The following is a 16,982-nucleotide window of genomic DNA, read 5'->3' as shown; positions in this document are numbered from 1 at the left end:
ATTCAGCCCTAGCCAATGCCTCAATTGCAGTTTGGTGTGAGACCCCAAAGCAAAGAACCCAGTTAAGATATGCCTGACCCCACAAAAACTGTGAGATAATAAATGTGTGTTGTTTTAAGCTATTAGCTTTGTGGTGATTTGTTCTGCAGCACAGAAAACCAACACAGATACTAGTACAGACATAACATGCCTAAAAACCAAATTCCTGATTGCCAACATTCCTCCAAAAAGAAAACGGAAAACATCCTCCAGTGTTGTCAATAAATGGCAGTTACACATATACATGTGTGTGCACACACACATACATATATATATATATATATATATTTTTTTTTTTTGAGACAGTGTGGGTCTACACTATGTTGCCCAGGCTGGTCTGGAACTCCTGGGCTCAAGCAGTCCTCCCACCTGAGCCTCTCAAGCAGATGGAATTACACGCATGCACTACCACGCCCAGCTCAAGTAATTTCATTCTTACAGTTGCTCAAACCAAAACTGTGATGTCAATCTGGGCTCCTTCCTTTATTTAAAACTCCACATCCAATCCAAAAGCAAATACTATTGGCTTTACAACCAATATATATCCAGAATCTTAACTTTGTCTCATCACTACCACAGCTACCACAGTGGTCCAAGCCATTGTCATTTCCCATGTACATTACTGTAATGCCTTCTAACTGGTTTTCCTGTTTCTACTCCACAAAGCAGTCTGAGGGATTCTTTTAAGATATGCCAGATAATGTTTCTACTCAAAACACTCTAAAGGTTCCCCATGTCACCCAGATTAAAACACAAAAATTTTATAGTGGCGTATGGCTTGCATTATCTGGCACTCTCCCCTCTTCGCACCCCAACCCTCTCTGCGTCATCCTCTATCAGTCCCTCTCCCAACACACTGGCCACCTCGGTGTTCCCTGACTGTATCAAGCACATATTAGTCTCACAGTTTTACAACTGTTGGTCCATATAATTGAACAGGTATTTCCTCAGACGTATGTCTCTGACTACCTTGTATAAAAAGAGAAGTCCCCTGTCCTCCACCACTAACTCCCTCTCTCTCCTATACTGCTTTGTCTCCATGGCACATAGTACCAACTGATACGTTTTGTTGCTTGTCTCTCCAAAATTAGAATATAAGTTCCAGGAGAGCTGAGACTTTTGTTCCCTGCTATATCCCCAGTTTATACTGAATTATTGTAAAATACTGTTTCCTTTACGTAATTTTTTTTTTTTTTTGAGACAGGATCACGCTCTGTTACCCAGCCTGGAATGCAATGGTGCAATCACGGCTCACTGCAGCCTTGACCTCTGGGGTTCAAGTGGTCCTCTCACTTCTGCCTCCTGAGTAGTTAGAACTACAGACAAACGCCTCCACACCTTGCTAACTTCTTTAATTTTTTAGTAGAGACAGAGTCTCACTATGTTGCCCAGGCTGGTCTCAAACTCCTGGGCTCAAGTGATCCTCAGTATCTCAAAGTGCTGGGACTATAGGCGTGAGCCATCGTGGCCAGCCATTTTTTTTTTTTTTTTGAGACAGAGTCTCACTCTGTCACCCAGTCTGGAGTGCAGTGGTACGATCTTGGCTCACTGCAACCTCCCCGGTTCAAGCAGTTCTCTGCCTCCCGAGTAGCTGAGATTAAAGCTGCATGCTACCATGCCCAGCTGATTTTTGTATTTTTAGTAGAGATGGGGTTTCACCATTTGGGCCAGGCTGATCCTGACCTCGTGATCTACCCGCCTCAGCCTCCCAAAGTGCTGGGATTACAGGAGTGAGCCACTGCGCCCGGCCTGCCAGCCATATTATTTTTAAAAATCACTATAAAATGATTTACTACCTAGAAATGTATTTATTTCGCCAGGCGCGGTGGCTCAAGCCTGTAATCCCAGCACTTTGGGAGGCCGAGACGGGCGGATCACGAGGTCAGGAGATCGAGACCATCCTGGCTAACACGGTGAAACCCCGTCTCTACTAAAAAAAAATACAAAAAACTAGCCGGGTGCGGTGGCGGGCACCTGTAGTCCCAGCTACCTGGAGGCTGAGGCAGGAGAATGGCGTAAACCCGGGAGGCGGAGCTTGCCGTGAGCTGAGATCTGGCCACTGCACTCCAGCCTGGGCGACAGAGCGAGACTCCATCTCGAAAAAAAAAGAAATGTATTTATTTCACCTCACCATAAATATGCTTCTGAGGAAATTTGGAGAAGAGTCACATCTAACCAAAATAACTGAAATATATATATAAGTAAGCCAACTGAATTAGAACATTTCTGTAAAGGGCTCTATTAACAGGAAAATAATCAAAGAAAGATTCCACCTTATTTTTCTAGCACCATTTGGAGAAGACACTGCTATTCTTCACAGATATAGCCAAATAATAACATGGTGAAACCCCATCTCTACAGAAGAATATATCAAGCTTAAAGGATTAACTCTTTGGGTCACTGGTTTTCAAACCTTTTGGTCACAAATCCTTTCAACATTCTTAAAACTTACTGAGGACCCCCCAAAATTATTTGAGTTATATTTATTAATACTTACTATATTTAAAATTAAATTTAAAAAAGTTAACAGTTCATTTCAAAACACAATAACAAATCCGTTACATGTTACCATACCTATTTCCATTAATACATTTTCAAAAAAAAATTAGTGAGAGAAATGGCATTGTTTTACATTTTCGCAAATTTCCTTAATATCTGGCTTAATAGAAAACAGCTGAAATCAGCTGGGTACAGTGGCTCACGCCTGTAATCCCAGCACTTTGGGAGGCCGAGGTGGGTGGATCACTTGAGGTCATGAGTTTGAGACCAGCCTGGTCAACATGGTGAAACCCCATCTCTACTAAAAATACAAAAATTAGCTGGCTGTGGTGGTGGGCACCTGTATTCCCAGCTACTCAGGAGAGTGAGGCAGGAGAATCACTTGAACCCAGGAGGCAGAGGTTGCAATGAACTGAAATCGCACGACTGCACGCCAGCCTGGGCAACAGAGCAAGACTCTGTCTCAAAAAATAAACAAACAAACAAACAAAGAAAAAGAAAACAGTTGAAATCTCTTCTGATTCAACATTATGTTATCATACATTGTTTTGGTTGAATTATACGAAGAAAATCCGCCCTCACATAGATATGCAATTAGAAAAGATATGTAGTGTTTTAATAGCCTTTTCATTTACTTGTATTGTTTGATACAACAGCAAAACTCAGCAAGTTATAGTTTCTTAAAGGTTATTTGCTATGTACAGTCTGAACTTTGTGTATTCTGTTGACATTAAAATCCATTAGTCTAATCTTGCACTTTAAATGGCTCTTACACTCATGCAATTTTTTTTTTTTTTTGGAGATAAGGTCTCACCCTGTCACCCAAGGCTGGAGTGCAGTGGCAAGACTATAGCTCACTGCTGCCTTGAACTCCTGGGCTCAAACAATCCTCCTGCTTCAGCCAAGTAGCTGTTACTACAAGTGTTGTAGTGCCACCACACCCAGCTAATTTTTAAAACTTTTTTGTCCGGGCGCAGTGGCTCACGCCTGTAATCCCAGCACTTTGGGAGGCTGAGGTGGGTGGATCACCTGAGGTCAGAAGTAGTTTGAGACCAGCCTGACCAACATGGTGAAACCCAGTCTCTACCAAAAATACAAAAAATTAGCTGGGTGTGGTGGCAGGCGCCTGTAATCCCAGCTACTCGGAAGGCTGAGGCAGGAGAATTGCTTGAACCCGCCAGGCGGAGGTTGTAGTTACCCGAGACCGTGCTACTCCATTCCAGCCTAGGCGACAGAGCGAGACTCCATCTCGAAAAACAAAAGCAAAGGAAACAACTCTAAATACAGTTAGGCCTCTTTATTCATGGGTTCTGCATTCCTGAGTTTCACATCCGTGAAGTCAACCAACCACAGACTGAAAATATTCAGGAAAAAAAATTTCTCTATACCGAACATGTAGAGATTTTTTTTCTTGTCATACAGTATAACGACATAGCATTTACATAGTATTAGATATTAAAAGTAATCTAGAAATGATTTAAAGTATACAGGAAAATATGTAGGTTATATACAAACACTATGCCATTTTCTATCAGGGGCTTTAAGCATCACAGATTTTGGAATCTGTGGGAGGTCCTGGAACCAATCTCCCGCAGATAGAGGGATGACTATATACTTAGTTTAAAAGAAAATAAAACCAAATGATCTTGACAAGATTAAGGCCACCTTCTTTTCCTATATTTTAACATTTTATATAGTCTTTTTTGCTTGGTTTTCTACTGTATTTTTTATTTAATTTTATGATATGGAGTCTCACTCTGTTGCCCAGGCTGGAGTGCAGTGGCATGGTCTGTGCTCACTGCAACCTCCACCTCCCAGGCTCAAGCAATTCTCCTACCTCAGCCTCCTGAGTAGCTGGAATTACAGGCAACCGCCACTGCGCCCGGCTAATTTTTGTATTTTTATTAGATACCGGGTTTCACCACGTTGGTCAGGCTACTCTTGAACTCCTGTCCTCATGATCCGCCCGCCTTGGCCTCCCAAAGTGCTAGGATTACAGGCGTGAGCCACTGCGCCTGGCCTTTGCTTTTTTTTTTTTTCTTTTTTTTTTAACATTAATGCTGGGTGTGGTGGCTCACACTTGTAATCACAGCATTTTGGGAAGCCAAGGTGGGTGGATTACCTGAGATCAGGAGTTTGAGACCAGCCTGGCCAACATGGTAAAACCCCATCTCTACTAAAAATACAAAAAATAGCCAGGTGTGGTGGCAGATGTCTGTAGTCCCAGCTACTTGGGAGGCTGAGGTAGGAGAACTGCTTGAATCCAGGAGGCGGAGGTTTCAGTAAGCCAAGATTGTGCCACTGCACTCCAGCCTGGGCAACTAGAACAAAAATCTGTCTCAAAAAATAAAAATAAAAATAAATAAATAAATAAAAATAAAACACATTAATAATCAGTCTGAAACAAGAGATTAATCTGCATATAAAATATTCCTAACAAGCTCAGTATTTTGGCCGGTCCCTCCCTTACCTGTTGAGCAATATGAGAAATGTGAGCTCCCTGAACTGCTGAACCAGGTTGAGGTGCTGTCTCTGACGTGGTACTCTTGTGGGAATCTTCCATAATCAACTATAAGAGGAGAAAGAGTCAGTTAAAATTAAATATGATACAGAATATTTAAAGTATACTATAGAATCATATAAAAATTGACCATTTGGTTGCCTCATTGGAAAAGAACTGGTAGCAATGGTATAGAGATAGAAAGGGGACTTTGCATATTCTGTAATTTTTTTGAATTTTGGTCCACAAAAACATGCTTAAATGTAACAAAAGGCACATATGAACATAAATTATGATGATTAAATTTTCAAATGTTATCCCACTGAAGAATGATTACAGTCTTCCTGTCTATGGATACAAACATATCTGTCTCTACGGAAGTTTCTAAGTACACATATAGTTTTTTATATAGAGAATTTACTGAGTAAAAGTTGAACAAATAAATAAAATTATACCTAAGGAAGTTCTAAATAGGTTCTAGAAAACTTAGATAATCAACTTCAGGATATGCAGGCCGGGTAAGATTGAGAATAAATGAGCTATGAGAGATCAAATACAGCAAATAGGGAGAGAACCACTAACAAAGCAGCTGGTAAAAGATTTAGATAGAATTTAATGTTTTTAAAGGTTATCTGGAAAGGCAAAAAAGAGAGGGCTAGCCAGCAAGCATATGAAAAGATGCTCAATATCACTAACTATTAAGGAAATGCACGGAAAACTACAATGAAATATCACCTCATACATACCCATTAGAATGGGTAATATCAAGACACAGAAAATAACAAGTGTTGGCAAGGATATGGAGAAACTGGAACCCTTGCACACTACTGTGCTGGTAGGAATGTAAAGTGGTACGGCTATTATGGAAAATGCTATGGCAGTCCCTCAAACAGAGCAATTTCACTTGTTGGTGTATACATCCAGAAGAACTGAAAGCAGGGTCTCAGAGCATTTGTACACCTATGTTCAGGGCAGCATTATTATTCACAATAGCCAAAAGGTGGAAGCAACCCAAATATTCATCAGTGGATTAATGGATAAATAAAATAGTGACTGTACATACAATGGAATATTGTTCAGCCTTAGGAAGAAACTCCTGTCACATGCTACAACATGGACGAACCCTGAGCATATTGTGCTAAGTGAAATAACCCGGTCATAAAAACACAAAAACTTTATGATTCCACTAATTTGACGTATCTAGAGTAGCAAACTCCATAGAAACAGGAAGTAGAATGGTGGCTATCAGGGACTAGGGGAAGGAGGAAATGGAGAGTTGCTGTTTAATGGGCATGAAAAAGTTCTGGGCTGGGTGTGGTGGCTCAAGGCCATAATCCTAGCACTTTGGAAGGCCAAGGCAGGTGGACTGCCTGAGCTAAGGCATTCAAGACCAGCGTGGGCAACATGGTTTCTACTAAAATACAAGAAAAATTAGCCAGGGGTGGTAGCGGGTGCCTGTGATCCCAGTTATTTGGGAGGCTAAGGCACAAGAATTGCTTGAACCTGGGAGGCGGAGGTTGCAGTGAGTGGGATTGTGTCACTGCAATCCAGCCTGAGTGACAGACGGAGACTGTCTCCAAAAAAAAAAAAAAAGCTCCGGACATTGGTTGTACACACTATGAATGTACTTAACACTATAGAACTGTATGTTTAAAAATGGTTACTATGGCCAGGTGTGGAGACTCACGCCTGTCATTTCAGCACTTTGGAAGGCCGAGGTGGATGGATCACGAGGTCAAGAGATCAAGACCATCCTGGCCAACATGGTGAAACCTCGTCTCTACTAAAAATACAAACATTAGCTAGGCGTGGTGGTGTGCACCTGTAGTCCTAGCTACTCGGGAGGCTGAGGCAGGAGAATCGCTTGAATCGGGAGGCAGAGGTTGCAGTGAGCCGAGATCGTACCACTACACTCCAGCCTAGTGACTCTGCAAGACTCTGTCTCAAAAAAAAAGTTAATATGGCCAGGTTTGGTGGCTCACGCCTATAATCTCAACACATTGGAAAACTGAGGCCCAAGAATCACATGAGCCCAGGAGAGACCAGACCTGGCAACATAGAACCCGTCTCTACAAAAAATAAAAAATTAGCTGGGCATGGTAGTATGCTCCTGTAGTCTCAGCTACTAAGGAGGCTGAGGCGAGAAGATTGCTTCAGCCCAGGAGTCAAGGTTGCAGTGAACTGAGATCACACTACCGCACTCCAGCCTTGTCTCAAAAAAAAAAGATGGTAAATTGTGTTACGTGTATTTTTCCACAATTAGAGAGAGAGGGCAACTAGGTAGCTGCCCCTTGGCTTCACTGAATTAATAAATGTGGCATTTAAGCCTACATATTTTCTTCTTCCTTTTTTCTAAGTCAGAAAACTTTTTTTTTTTTTTTTTGAGACAGGGTCTCGCTCCACTGCCCAGGCTGGAGTGTAGTGGTCCAATCTCAGCTCACTGCAGCCATGACCTCCCAGGCTCAACCCATCCTTCCACCTCTGCCTCCTGAGGAGCTAGGACTACAGGTGCATACCACCATGCCTGGTTGATTTTGGGGGGGTCTTTTCTGTACAGATGGGGTTTTGCCATGTTTCCCAGGCTGGTCTTGAATGCCTAGGCTCAAGTAATTACTGTCTGCCTCGGCCTCCCAAACCTGGGATTACAGGTGTAAGCCACCATGCCCAGCCCAAATTCATTTTTAACAATTGAATTGAAGCTATTGTTTTTAGTCATTGGAAAAGGCATGAAATCGCTTCACACAGAAAGTAGTTTAAATTTTCTTCCCTCAAATATATCACTAGTCTTTTTCTTCTTACACGGAAAATACACAATAGAAAGAAAACAGGATGACAGATATTAATCACAATATTGTCTAATTTCTTGTAGTCTTCTATTTCCACAACTTTACTTAAAATCATAACCATATTACATGTACTACTTTGTATCCTCACATTTTGTATCCTGTTTTCATTTATCATACATATCTTCTAGGTTTTAAATAGAAACATATTTAAAGGCTACATAGGCCGGGCAGTGTGGCTCATGCCTGTAATGCCAGCACTTTGGGAGGCCGAGGTGGGCAGATCATCTGAGGTCAGAAGTTTGAGATCAGTTTGGCCAGCACGGTGAAACTCCATCTCTACTAAAAATACAAAAATTAGCTGGGTGTGGTGGCACATGTCTGTAATCCCAGCTACTCAACAGGAGAATCGCTTGAACCCAGGAGGCAGAGGTTGCAGTAAGCTGGGTAAGCTGCCACTGCCCTCTAGCCTTGACAACAGAGCCAGACCCCATCTCAAAAATAAATAAATAAATAAATAAAGACTACATAATACAGCATCCAGGGAATGTGCATAAATTGTATTTTTTTTTACCAAAACAATACTGTCATGAACATCTCTGGTGCATAAACCTTTTTCTGTAATTAAGATTTTTTTCTGTAGTTCCAAAAAAGAGAATTACTTAATGTAAGGGAATTACGTAGGAAATATTTAAAGTGTTCTGAATGAATTATAGTTTATCAAAAGCACGTAAGGAAGCAACAGAAATAATTAACTTGATAGGCAAAAAATGTACATTGTTTCATATTTCTTTAATTCTTCATTAGTTGTGTGAGTTATCTGGTCATATCATTTGTCCATCCATTTACCAGAGTCTCAGTGTTTTCCTTCTTCTTTTTTTTTTTTTTCTTTTTTTGAGACAGAGTGTTGCTCTGTGACCCTGGCTGGAGTGCAGTGGTGCGATCACAGCTCACTGCAGTCTCAATCACCTGAGCTCAAGTGATCCTCACACCTCAGCCTCCCAAGTAGCTGGGACCACAGGCATGCACCACCATATCCCGCTAATTTTTAAAATTTTTTGTGGAGACAAGGTTCTGGCCTTGAACTCCTGAGCTCAAGCGATCCACCCACCTTGGCCTCCTAAGTGCTGTGATTACAGGCATCAGTCACACTGGCCAATTCAGTGCTTTTTAATCTACACTAATACAAGGTAATCCCACAGACTAATATACAAACAGAAAAGACAAAATCAGGTACCTTCTGCATAATATCTCTACTAAAAATACCTTTTAAATACTCTACTTCAGAAAATATAAGAATACAGAGCAAAGAAGAAAAAAGATGTAATCCTAAAGCACTGAAACTATAAAAGAGTTTTTATAATCTTGTTAATTACTAGAAATGATACTTTTGTTTTAATCTTGTTAATTACTAGAAATGATACCTTTGTTTTTTCCCTCCATAACAACATCCTTAAGAATTCCTACTTCTCCTTCTTGGATAATGTAGCAAGACCTTGTCTCCATAAAAAAATTTTTTTTTAATTAGCAAGGTGTGGCGCATGCCTGTGGTCCCAGATCCTGCAGGAGGTGGGGGTGCTGGAGAGGGGGGCGCCCACTGATACTGGAGGATCACTTGAGCCCAGGAGGTTGAGGTTGCAGTGGGCCGTGATCGTGCCACTAACATTCCAGCCTGGGTGACAGCAAGACCCTGTTTCAAAAAAGTAAGATACATTCCTACTTCTATAGAAACTAATATGATCAACAAAAAAACACACATAACAGTAAAAGCCACTATAATCAGCAAGTAACATTTTGGACAATAATTATAACCACCTTTCCTACAAAAAAGATAACTAACAGGTTGCACACTTATAATTCCAGCTACTTAGGAGGCTAAGGCAGGAGGATTGCTTCAGCAACCCCCAGGAGTTCGAGACCAGCCTGGGAAACACAGCGAGAGCCCAGCATCTCAAAAAAAAAAAAAAAAAGATAACGTATTTTCTATTATTGCATACATGAAGAATCAACGTATCAAATAAAGCTTTTTCCAAAATAAAAACAACTTTATAGTTTCATCTCATAAACAACAGTACATACTATTTTACTGGTATTATCAGAATATAACCTTTATTTGTTCACTTTTTTTAAGCTATTATTTCTAAAATTGAGGTTAAGATTAACAATGTGTTAAAAACTTGTTCAATACAGAATAAATTTTATGTGTACGAATGCATTTTCTGTAAAAATAAAGTAAGCCCCCAGTTAGCATATATAATCTTAACAGGAGATAACCCAAAATCAGGCAGAAACCAGGGAGTAGTGAAACACCACTTCAGAAGCACCATCAATGGCAACTGAAGGAACTGAGAAATCTTGGTGGGCTGAGACCTTGCTGACACAGAAAATGTCAGGGAAGGCAGAACACTTTTAAGAAAACTTGCAGCCAAGCGCGGTGGCTCACGCCTGTAATCCCAACACTTTGGGAGGCTGAGGTGGGTGGATCACCTGAGGTGAGGAGTTCAAGACCAGCCTGGCCAACATGGAGAAACCCCGTCTCTACTAAAAATAAAGAAAAAAAAAATTAGCCAGGCATGGTAGCACATGCCTGTAATTCCAGCTACTCGGGAGGCTGAGGCAGGAGAATTGCTTGAACCCGGGAGATGGAGGTTGCAGTGAGCTGAGATTGTGCCAATGCACTTAGCCTGGGCAACAAGAGTGAAACTCCGTCTCCAAAAAAAAAAAAAAAAAAAGAAAAAAAAACTTGCAAACAAACATTATATGCTAGAAATAAACTAAGAACTTTTTAAGCTCAACATCACTGATCATTAGAGAAATGTAAATCAAAACCGCGATGAGATACCATCTCACGTCAGTCAAATGGCGATTACTGGCCTGGTGCGGTGGCTCACACCTGTCATCGCAGCACTTTGGGAGGCCGAGGCGGGCAGATCACTTGAGGTCAGGACCTTGAGACCAGACTGGCCAACATGGCTAAACCCCATCTCTACTAAAAATATAAAAACAAGCTGGGCGTGGTGGCAGGCACCTGTAGTCCTAGCTACTTGGAAGGCTGAGGCAGGAGAATCGCCTGAACCCAGGAGGCGGAGAGGTTGTAGTGAACAGAGATCGCACCACTGCACTCCAACCTGGGCAACAGAGCAAGACTCAGTCTCAAGAAAAAAAAAAAAAATCAGCCAGCATCCCGGGCAACTGTGGTCCCAGCTACTCGGGAGGCTGCCCAGGAGGTGGAGGTTGCAGTGAGCCATGATTGTGCCACTGCATTCTAGCGTGGGCAGTAGAATGAGACTTTGTCTCAAACAAAACAAAACAAAAAGAATGGCAATTAAAAAATCAACAACAGATGTTGGCGAGGTTGTGGAGAATAATGAATGCTTTTACATTACTGGTGGGAGTGCAAATTAGTTCAACCATTATGGAAGGCAGGGTGGCAATTTCTCAAAGATCTAGAGGTAGAAATACCATTTGACCCAGCAATATCATCACTGGTATATACCCAAGGGAACATAAATCATTCTATTATAAAGATACATGCACACATATGTTCACTGCAGCACTATTCACAATAGCAAAGACATGGAATCAACCCATATGCCCATCAATGACAGACTGGATTAAGAACATGTACATATACACCATGGAATACTATGCAGCCATAAAAATGAAAGATATAATGTCCTCTGCGGGGACATGGACTGAGCTGGAAGCTGTAATCCTCAGCAAACTAACAAAGGAACAGAACATCAAACATTGCATGTTCTCACTTATAAATAGGAGCTGAATGATGAAAACACATGGACACATGGTGGGGGAAGCACACACACTGGGGCCTGTGGAGGAGGGTGCAGGGGGCAGGGGAAGGAGAGCAGCAGGAAGAATAGCTAATGGATGCTGTGCTCAATACCTAGGTGATGGGTTGTTCTGTGCAGCAAACCACCATGGCACATGTTTACCTATGTAATAAACCTGCACATCCTGTGCATGTACCCTGGAACTTAAAAGTTGAAGGGAAAAAAAAGGCTAGGCGCACTCCAGCCTGGGTAACAAAGTGAGACACCTGTCTCTTAAAAGAGAGAGACAGACAGAAATATATTTAGTTACCTCACCCCAGCTTTAGAAATGGGGCAATCTGGCTGGGTGCATTGGTCACACCTGTAATACCAGAAATTTGGGAGGCCGAGGTGGGTGGACCACTTGAGGTCAGGAGTTCGAGACCAACCTGACCAACATGGTGAAACTCAGTCTCTACTAAAACTACAAAATTAGCCAGGGGTGGTGGCACATGCCTGTAATCCCAGCTACTTGGGAGGCTGAGGAAGGAGAATCACTTAAACCCAGGAGGTGGAGGTTGCAGTGAGCTGAGATCACGCCACTACACTCCAGCCTGGCAACAAAAGTGAAACTCCATCTCAAAAAAAAAAAAAAGAAAAAAGGAATGAAGGAATTCAGGCACAACAAAACTTGCAAAAATACAGTCGAGTGTGTTGGCTCATACCTGTAATCCTAGCACTTGGGTAGACAGAGGCGATAAGATTGCTTGAGCTCAGGAGTTTGAGATCAATCTGAGCAACACAGTGAGACGCTACTGTTACAGGACAGGGATCCCGATCCAGACCCCAACAGAGGGTTCTTGGATCTCGCACAAGAAATAATTTAAGGTAAGTCCGCAGTGTGAAGTAAAAGCAAGTTTATTAAAAAAATAAAGGAATAAAAGAATGGCTACTCCATAGAGCAGCCCCGAGGGCTGCTGGTTGTCCATTTTTATGGTTGTTGATGATATGCTAAACAAGGGGTGGATTTTTCATGCCTCCCCTTTTTAAACCATACAGGGTAACTTCCTGACTTTGCCACGGCATTTGTGAACTGTCATGGCGCTGGTGGGAGTATAGCAATGACGACAACCAGAGGTCACTCTCAGGCCATTTTGGTTTTGGTGGGTTTTGGCCGGCTCCTTTACTGCAACCTGTTTTACCATCAAGGTCTTTATGACCTGTATTTTGTGCTGACCTCCTATCTCATCTGTGACTTAGAATGCCTTAACCATCTGGGAATGCAGGGTCAGTAGCTTTTAGCCTCATTTTACCCAGCCTGCTTACGATGGAGTTGCTCTGGTTCACACACTCTGACATTCCCCCCACCTTTTTTTTTTTTTTTTTTTTTTGAGGCGGAGTCTCGCTGTGTTGCCCGGACTGGAGTGCAGTGGCCGGATCTCAGCTCACTGCAAGCTCCGCCTCCCGGGTTTACGCCATTCTCCTGCCTCAGCCTCCGGAGTAGCTGGGACTACAGGCGCCAGCCACCTTGCCCGGCTAGTTTTTGTATTTTTAGTAGAGACGGGGTTTCACAGTGTTAGCCAGGATGGTCTCGATCTCCTGACCTCGTGATCCGCCCGTCTCGGCCTCCCAATCCCCCCACCTTTTATAAGAGAACCCTTAATCCTAAGGGTTGCAGAGGGACGAAGATCCACATTCTGTAACTTCTTCAGGCTAAACAGGGGCAATGATATTCCTTCTGCCTATGAGGGTCTATCGCATTTAGGGTAGAAAGGAGCTTAGTCAGAAAGCATCAGTATGGTAAGGTTCATTCATAACTCGAGTTTCGACAAAAGGTGGTATCTGGAAGATTAGTAAGAAAACATTCAGGCCGGGCACAGTGGCTCACGCCTGTAATCCCAGCACTTTGGGAGGCCAAGGCAGGCAGATCACGAGGTCAGGAGAGCGAGACCATCCTGGCTAACACAATGAAACCCTGTCTCTACAAAAAATACAAAAAACTAGCTGGGCATGGTGGCGGGTGTCTATAGTCCCAGCTACTCGGGAGGCTGAGGCAGGAGAATGACATGAACTCTGGAGGCTGAGCTTGTGGTAAGCAGAGATCATGCCACTGTACTCCAGCCTGGGCGACAGAGCAAGACTCCATCTCAAAAAAAAAAAAACAAAACATTCAGTAAGCTTGTCCTGTATTCCTATGCAAAAAGTATAACAGCAATATATTCCACAAGAGTAAAGCAAAATAGGCTGGGTACAGTGGCTCACACCTGTAATCCAGCACTTTGGGAGGCCAAGGTGGGTGGATTACCTGAGGTCAGGAGTTCGAGGCCAGCCTGGCCAACATGGTGAAACCCTGTCTCTACTAAAAATACAAAAGTTAGCTGGGCGTTGTGGCGTGTGCCTGTAATTCCAGCTACTTGGGAAGCTGAGGCAGGAGAATCGCTTGAACCTGGGAGGCGGAGGCCACAGTGAGCCAAGATGGTGCCACTGCAGCCCAGCCTGGGCAACAGAACAAGACTCTGTCTCAAAAAGAAAGAAAAAAAAAAAGAAGAGTAAAGCAAAACAAGAAAAGTTATTCCAAGTAAAAAACTAAATTAGAAAGCCGTTCATTAACTGGGCAACTGTTGGAACTAAGTTGATATGGGGTTGTTAGCTGATTGTAATTGCCCAGAATTAGAATACTTAACCAGATTTTTAAATTACCCATCCCTCTTGTTTCTTCTGAGCAACAGTTAGAGATTACTGGTTGGTTTACAAGAATAAGCACAGTTAGCCTAAATTGCAGAAACAAACTTAAAAACAATTAAGGAGACTAGAATTTAATAACAAGCGTACCACAGTTTTTGAAACATAGTATTTCTCTTTCCAGTTTCCCATTTTTACTAAAGACAAATTATGGTAAGACTGATTTGCTTTATTATACTTGGCCTGATTGTATAAAGTGCAGCAAGAATAATGATTTTTCACACAGGCTTTTTAATTGGCTTTGATGGAACTCTGTTTCATAAGGAATCTCAGATAAGACTTTTTCAAAAGCCGAGCCCTGACATGGGTTTGTATCCTCAAATACCTATAAGTTGGGTAAATTTCTCTCCTTTTGAGGTCCCAAGATAACTTGGGGTTCCTGGACAGGTGAGAAGGTGATATTCTTTACTTACCATAGGTCAGAAACCTTGTACAGGAACTGTGTAGGCAAGGTATGAGGCCAGTTCCCCAAAGGGCTTTTATTGGCTCTACAAGTTTGATTCCTTAAAGGAAAGCACACCATTCCAGGCAAAGCCTTGGTAAAATAACCAATTTCTCCAAATGTATCCTGTTACAAAAGAAAACAGATTCTTATTGCACTTATGCGAATAACTACATTGCCATAAGTTAAGAATATTCACAACTGGTTTCCAAATTCTGGAGAAATCTGATATAGAGAAACAAATATGTTCCAAATTTCGTTCACAGCAATATACTTTACTCAATTGCTACAAACTGTAAATAGCTCAAATGAAAAGTTTCCTTGACTCTGAAAAACAAAAAAGGATCAGCAGCATTTTAATCCAAGTTAAAAAGATTACTTCAGTTTTCTATTGGTTCAGCTGATTCAGTTAACTGTTTCATTTGATATTCATGAACATTCTAGCTCTTCATGAGAGTTCTGAAAGTTGTTTCCTCTATTCTAATGTTACAATTTCCAAAGTTATTAGAAACCTGCATTTAAGAACACCTGCTGGCCAGGCATGGTGGCTCACGCTGTAATCCCAGCACTTTGGGAGGCCGAGGCGGGCGGATGACAAGGTCAGGAGATCGAGACCACGGTGAAACCCCATCTCTACTAAAAATACAAAAAATTAGCCGGGCACGGGGTGGCGGGTGCCTGTAGTCCCAGCTACTCAGGAGGCTGAGGCAGGAGAATGGCGTGAACCCGGGAGGCGGAGCTTGCAGTGAGCCGAGATAGCACCAATGCACTCCAGCCTGGGCGACAGAGCAAGACTCCATCTCAAAAAAAAAAAAAAAAAAAAATACCTGCTAGAGTTCTATAGCTGATTATAAACCATCTTCTAAACAGGATTAAAACAAGACAGCAATTGTCTGTGGATGATAAAAAGTTTTAGGAAAGCCACTATTAAAACCACAAATGATAAGGAAATGTGGTTACTTCTGTGGCACACAATATTTTGCATAACGATTCTAATTATTAACACACACTAAATCATATTAGAATTACAGGAGTTTTCCGTAACTTTGGAACACATACCAATAATATAGTTATGTAAATATAATCCAAAGCAAAACACCATTTGACATTTGATGCTTCCTGTATGATTTTTTTTTTTTTTTTTTTTTTTTTTGAGATAGAGTCTTGCTCTGACACCCAGGCTGGATGGAGTGCAGTGGCGCAATCTTGGATCACTGCAACCTCCCCCTCCTAGGTTCAAGCGCTTCTCCTGCCTCAGCCTTTGGAATAGATGGGACTACAGGTGCACGCCACCATGCCCAGCAGCTAACTTTTGTATTTTTTAGTAGAGATGGGGTTTCACCATGTTGGCCAGGCTGGTCTCAAACTCCTAACCTCAGGTGATCCGCCTGCCTTGACCTCCCAAAGTGCTGGGATTACAGGTTTGAGCCACTGCGCCCGGCCAACTTAGAACAACTCTTTAACCCTTTAACCAAAAAAACCCCACATTTCCATGCCTTCTTATAATCTTTTACCAAAAGTACATTCTACTTTCCTTACACTCCTTACATGTAAAACTGATTCTTCAACAGTCTCAATTACATGTTCCAATTTTAACTTTCAGCCACTTTTACTTTTGGTGAAAACCCTGGTTAGTAAGGAATTTTAATTATGTACTAGGTGTGGAGCCTAGCCTAGGACACACCAGGCAGAAGTGCAGATAAGAGCTGACTCTTCAGCACAGCTAGGGGTGTGGCTAACTTCGTATGTCCCCAGGCCTTATCTATAATCTAATGGCTTTAAGGTAGGGTAAATTGAACAATTTTTAAAAGTCAAAGAAAGAGGCTGGGTATGGTGGCTCACGCCTGTAATCCCAGCACTTTGGGAGGCCGAGGCGGGCAGATCATGAGGTCAGGAGATGGAGACCATCCTGGCTAACACGGTAAAACCCCATCTCTACTAAAAATACAAAAAAATTAGCCGGGCGTGGTGGCGGGCGCTTGTAGTCCCAGCTACTTGGGAGGCTGAGGCAGGAGAATGGCATGAACCTGGCAAGCGGAGCTTGCAGTGAGCCGAGACTACGCCACTGTGCTCCAGCCTGGACAACAGAGTGAGACTCTGTCTCAAAAAAAAAAAAAAGAAAGAAGAAAAACAAAAAGTCAATGAAACAGTTTATGGCCTTAAATCATTTAACAAACTTTTTTTTTTTTTTTTTTTTTTTTTTTTTT

The 16,982-nt window shown here is 42.1% G+C and overlaps 1 protein-coding gene across 5 annotated transcripts in view; it reads right to left on the bottom strand.

The window, feature by feature from the left end:
• The window catches only part of ATF1 (activating transcription factor 1), a 59,501-nt gene that overhangs the window by 36,478 nt on the left and 6,041 nt on the right, over window positions 1–16,982 (bottom strand). For 3 of the 5 annotated variants that reach the window (XM_023211137.3, XM_031936304.1, XM_023211138.2), the window contains 2 exons: window positions 14,747–14,901; window positions 5,009–5,107 (listed from right to left, as the gene is read on the bottom strand). In XM_023211137.3, coding sequence (XP_023066905.1) covers window positions 5,009–5,107; window positions 14,747–14,749 — 102 coding nt within the window. In that variant the 5' untranslated portion in view covers window positions 14,750–14,901. The remainder of the gene's footprint in view (window positions 1–5,008; window positions 5,108–14,746; window positions 14,902–16,982) is intronic. The other 2 variants (XM_023211139.3, XM_023211140.2) reach the window with 1 other exon arrangement.

Source organism: Piliocolobus tephrosceles, chromosome 10, assembly GCF_002776525.5.
Source record: "Piliocolobus tephrosceles isolate RC106 chromosome 10, ASM277652v3, whole genome shotgun sequence".
NCBI classification, from domain to species: domain Eukaryota; kingdom Metazoa; phylum Chordata; class Mammalia; order Primates; family Cercopithecidae; genus Piliocolobus; species Piliocolobus tephrosceles.
This window is presented reverse-complemented; position numbering and strand designations above follow the sequence as displayed.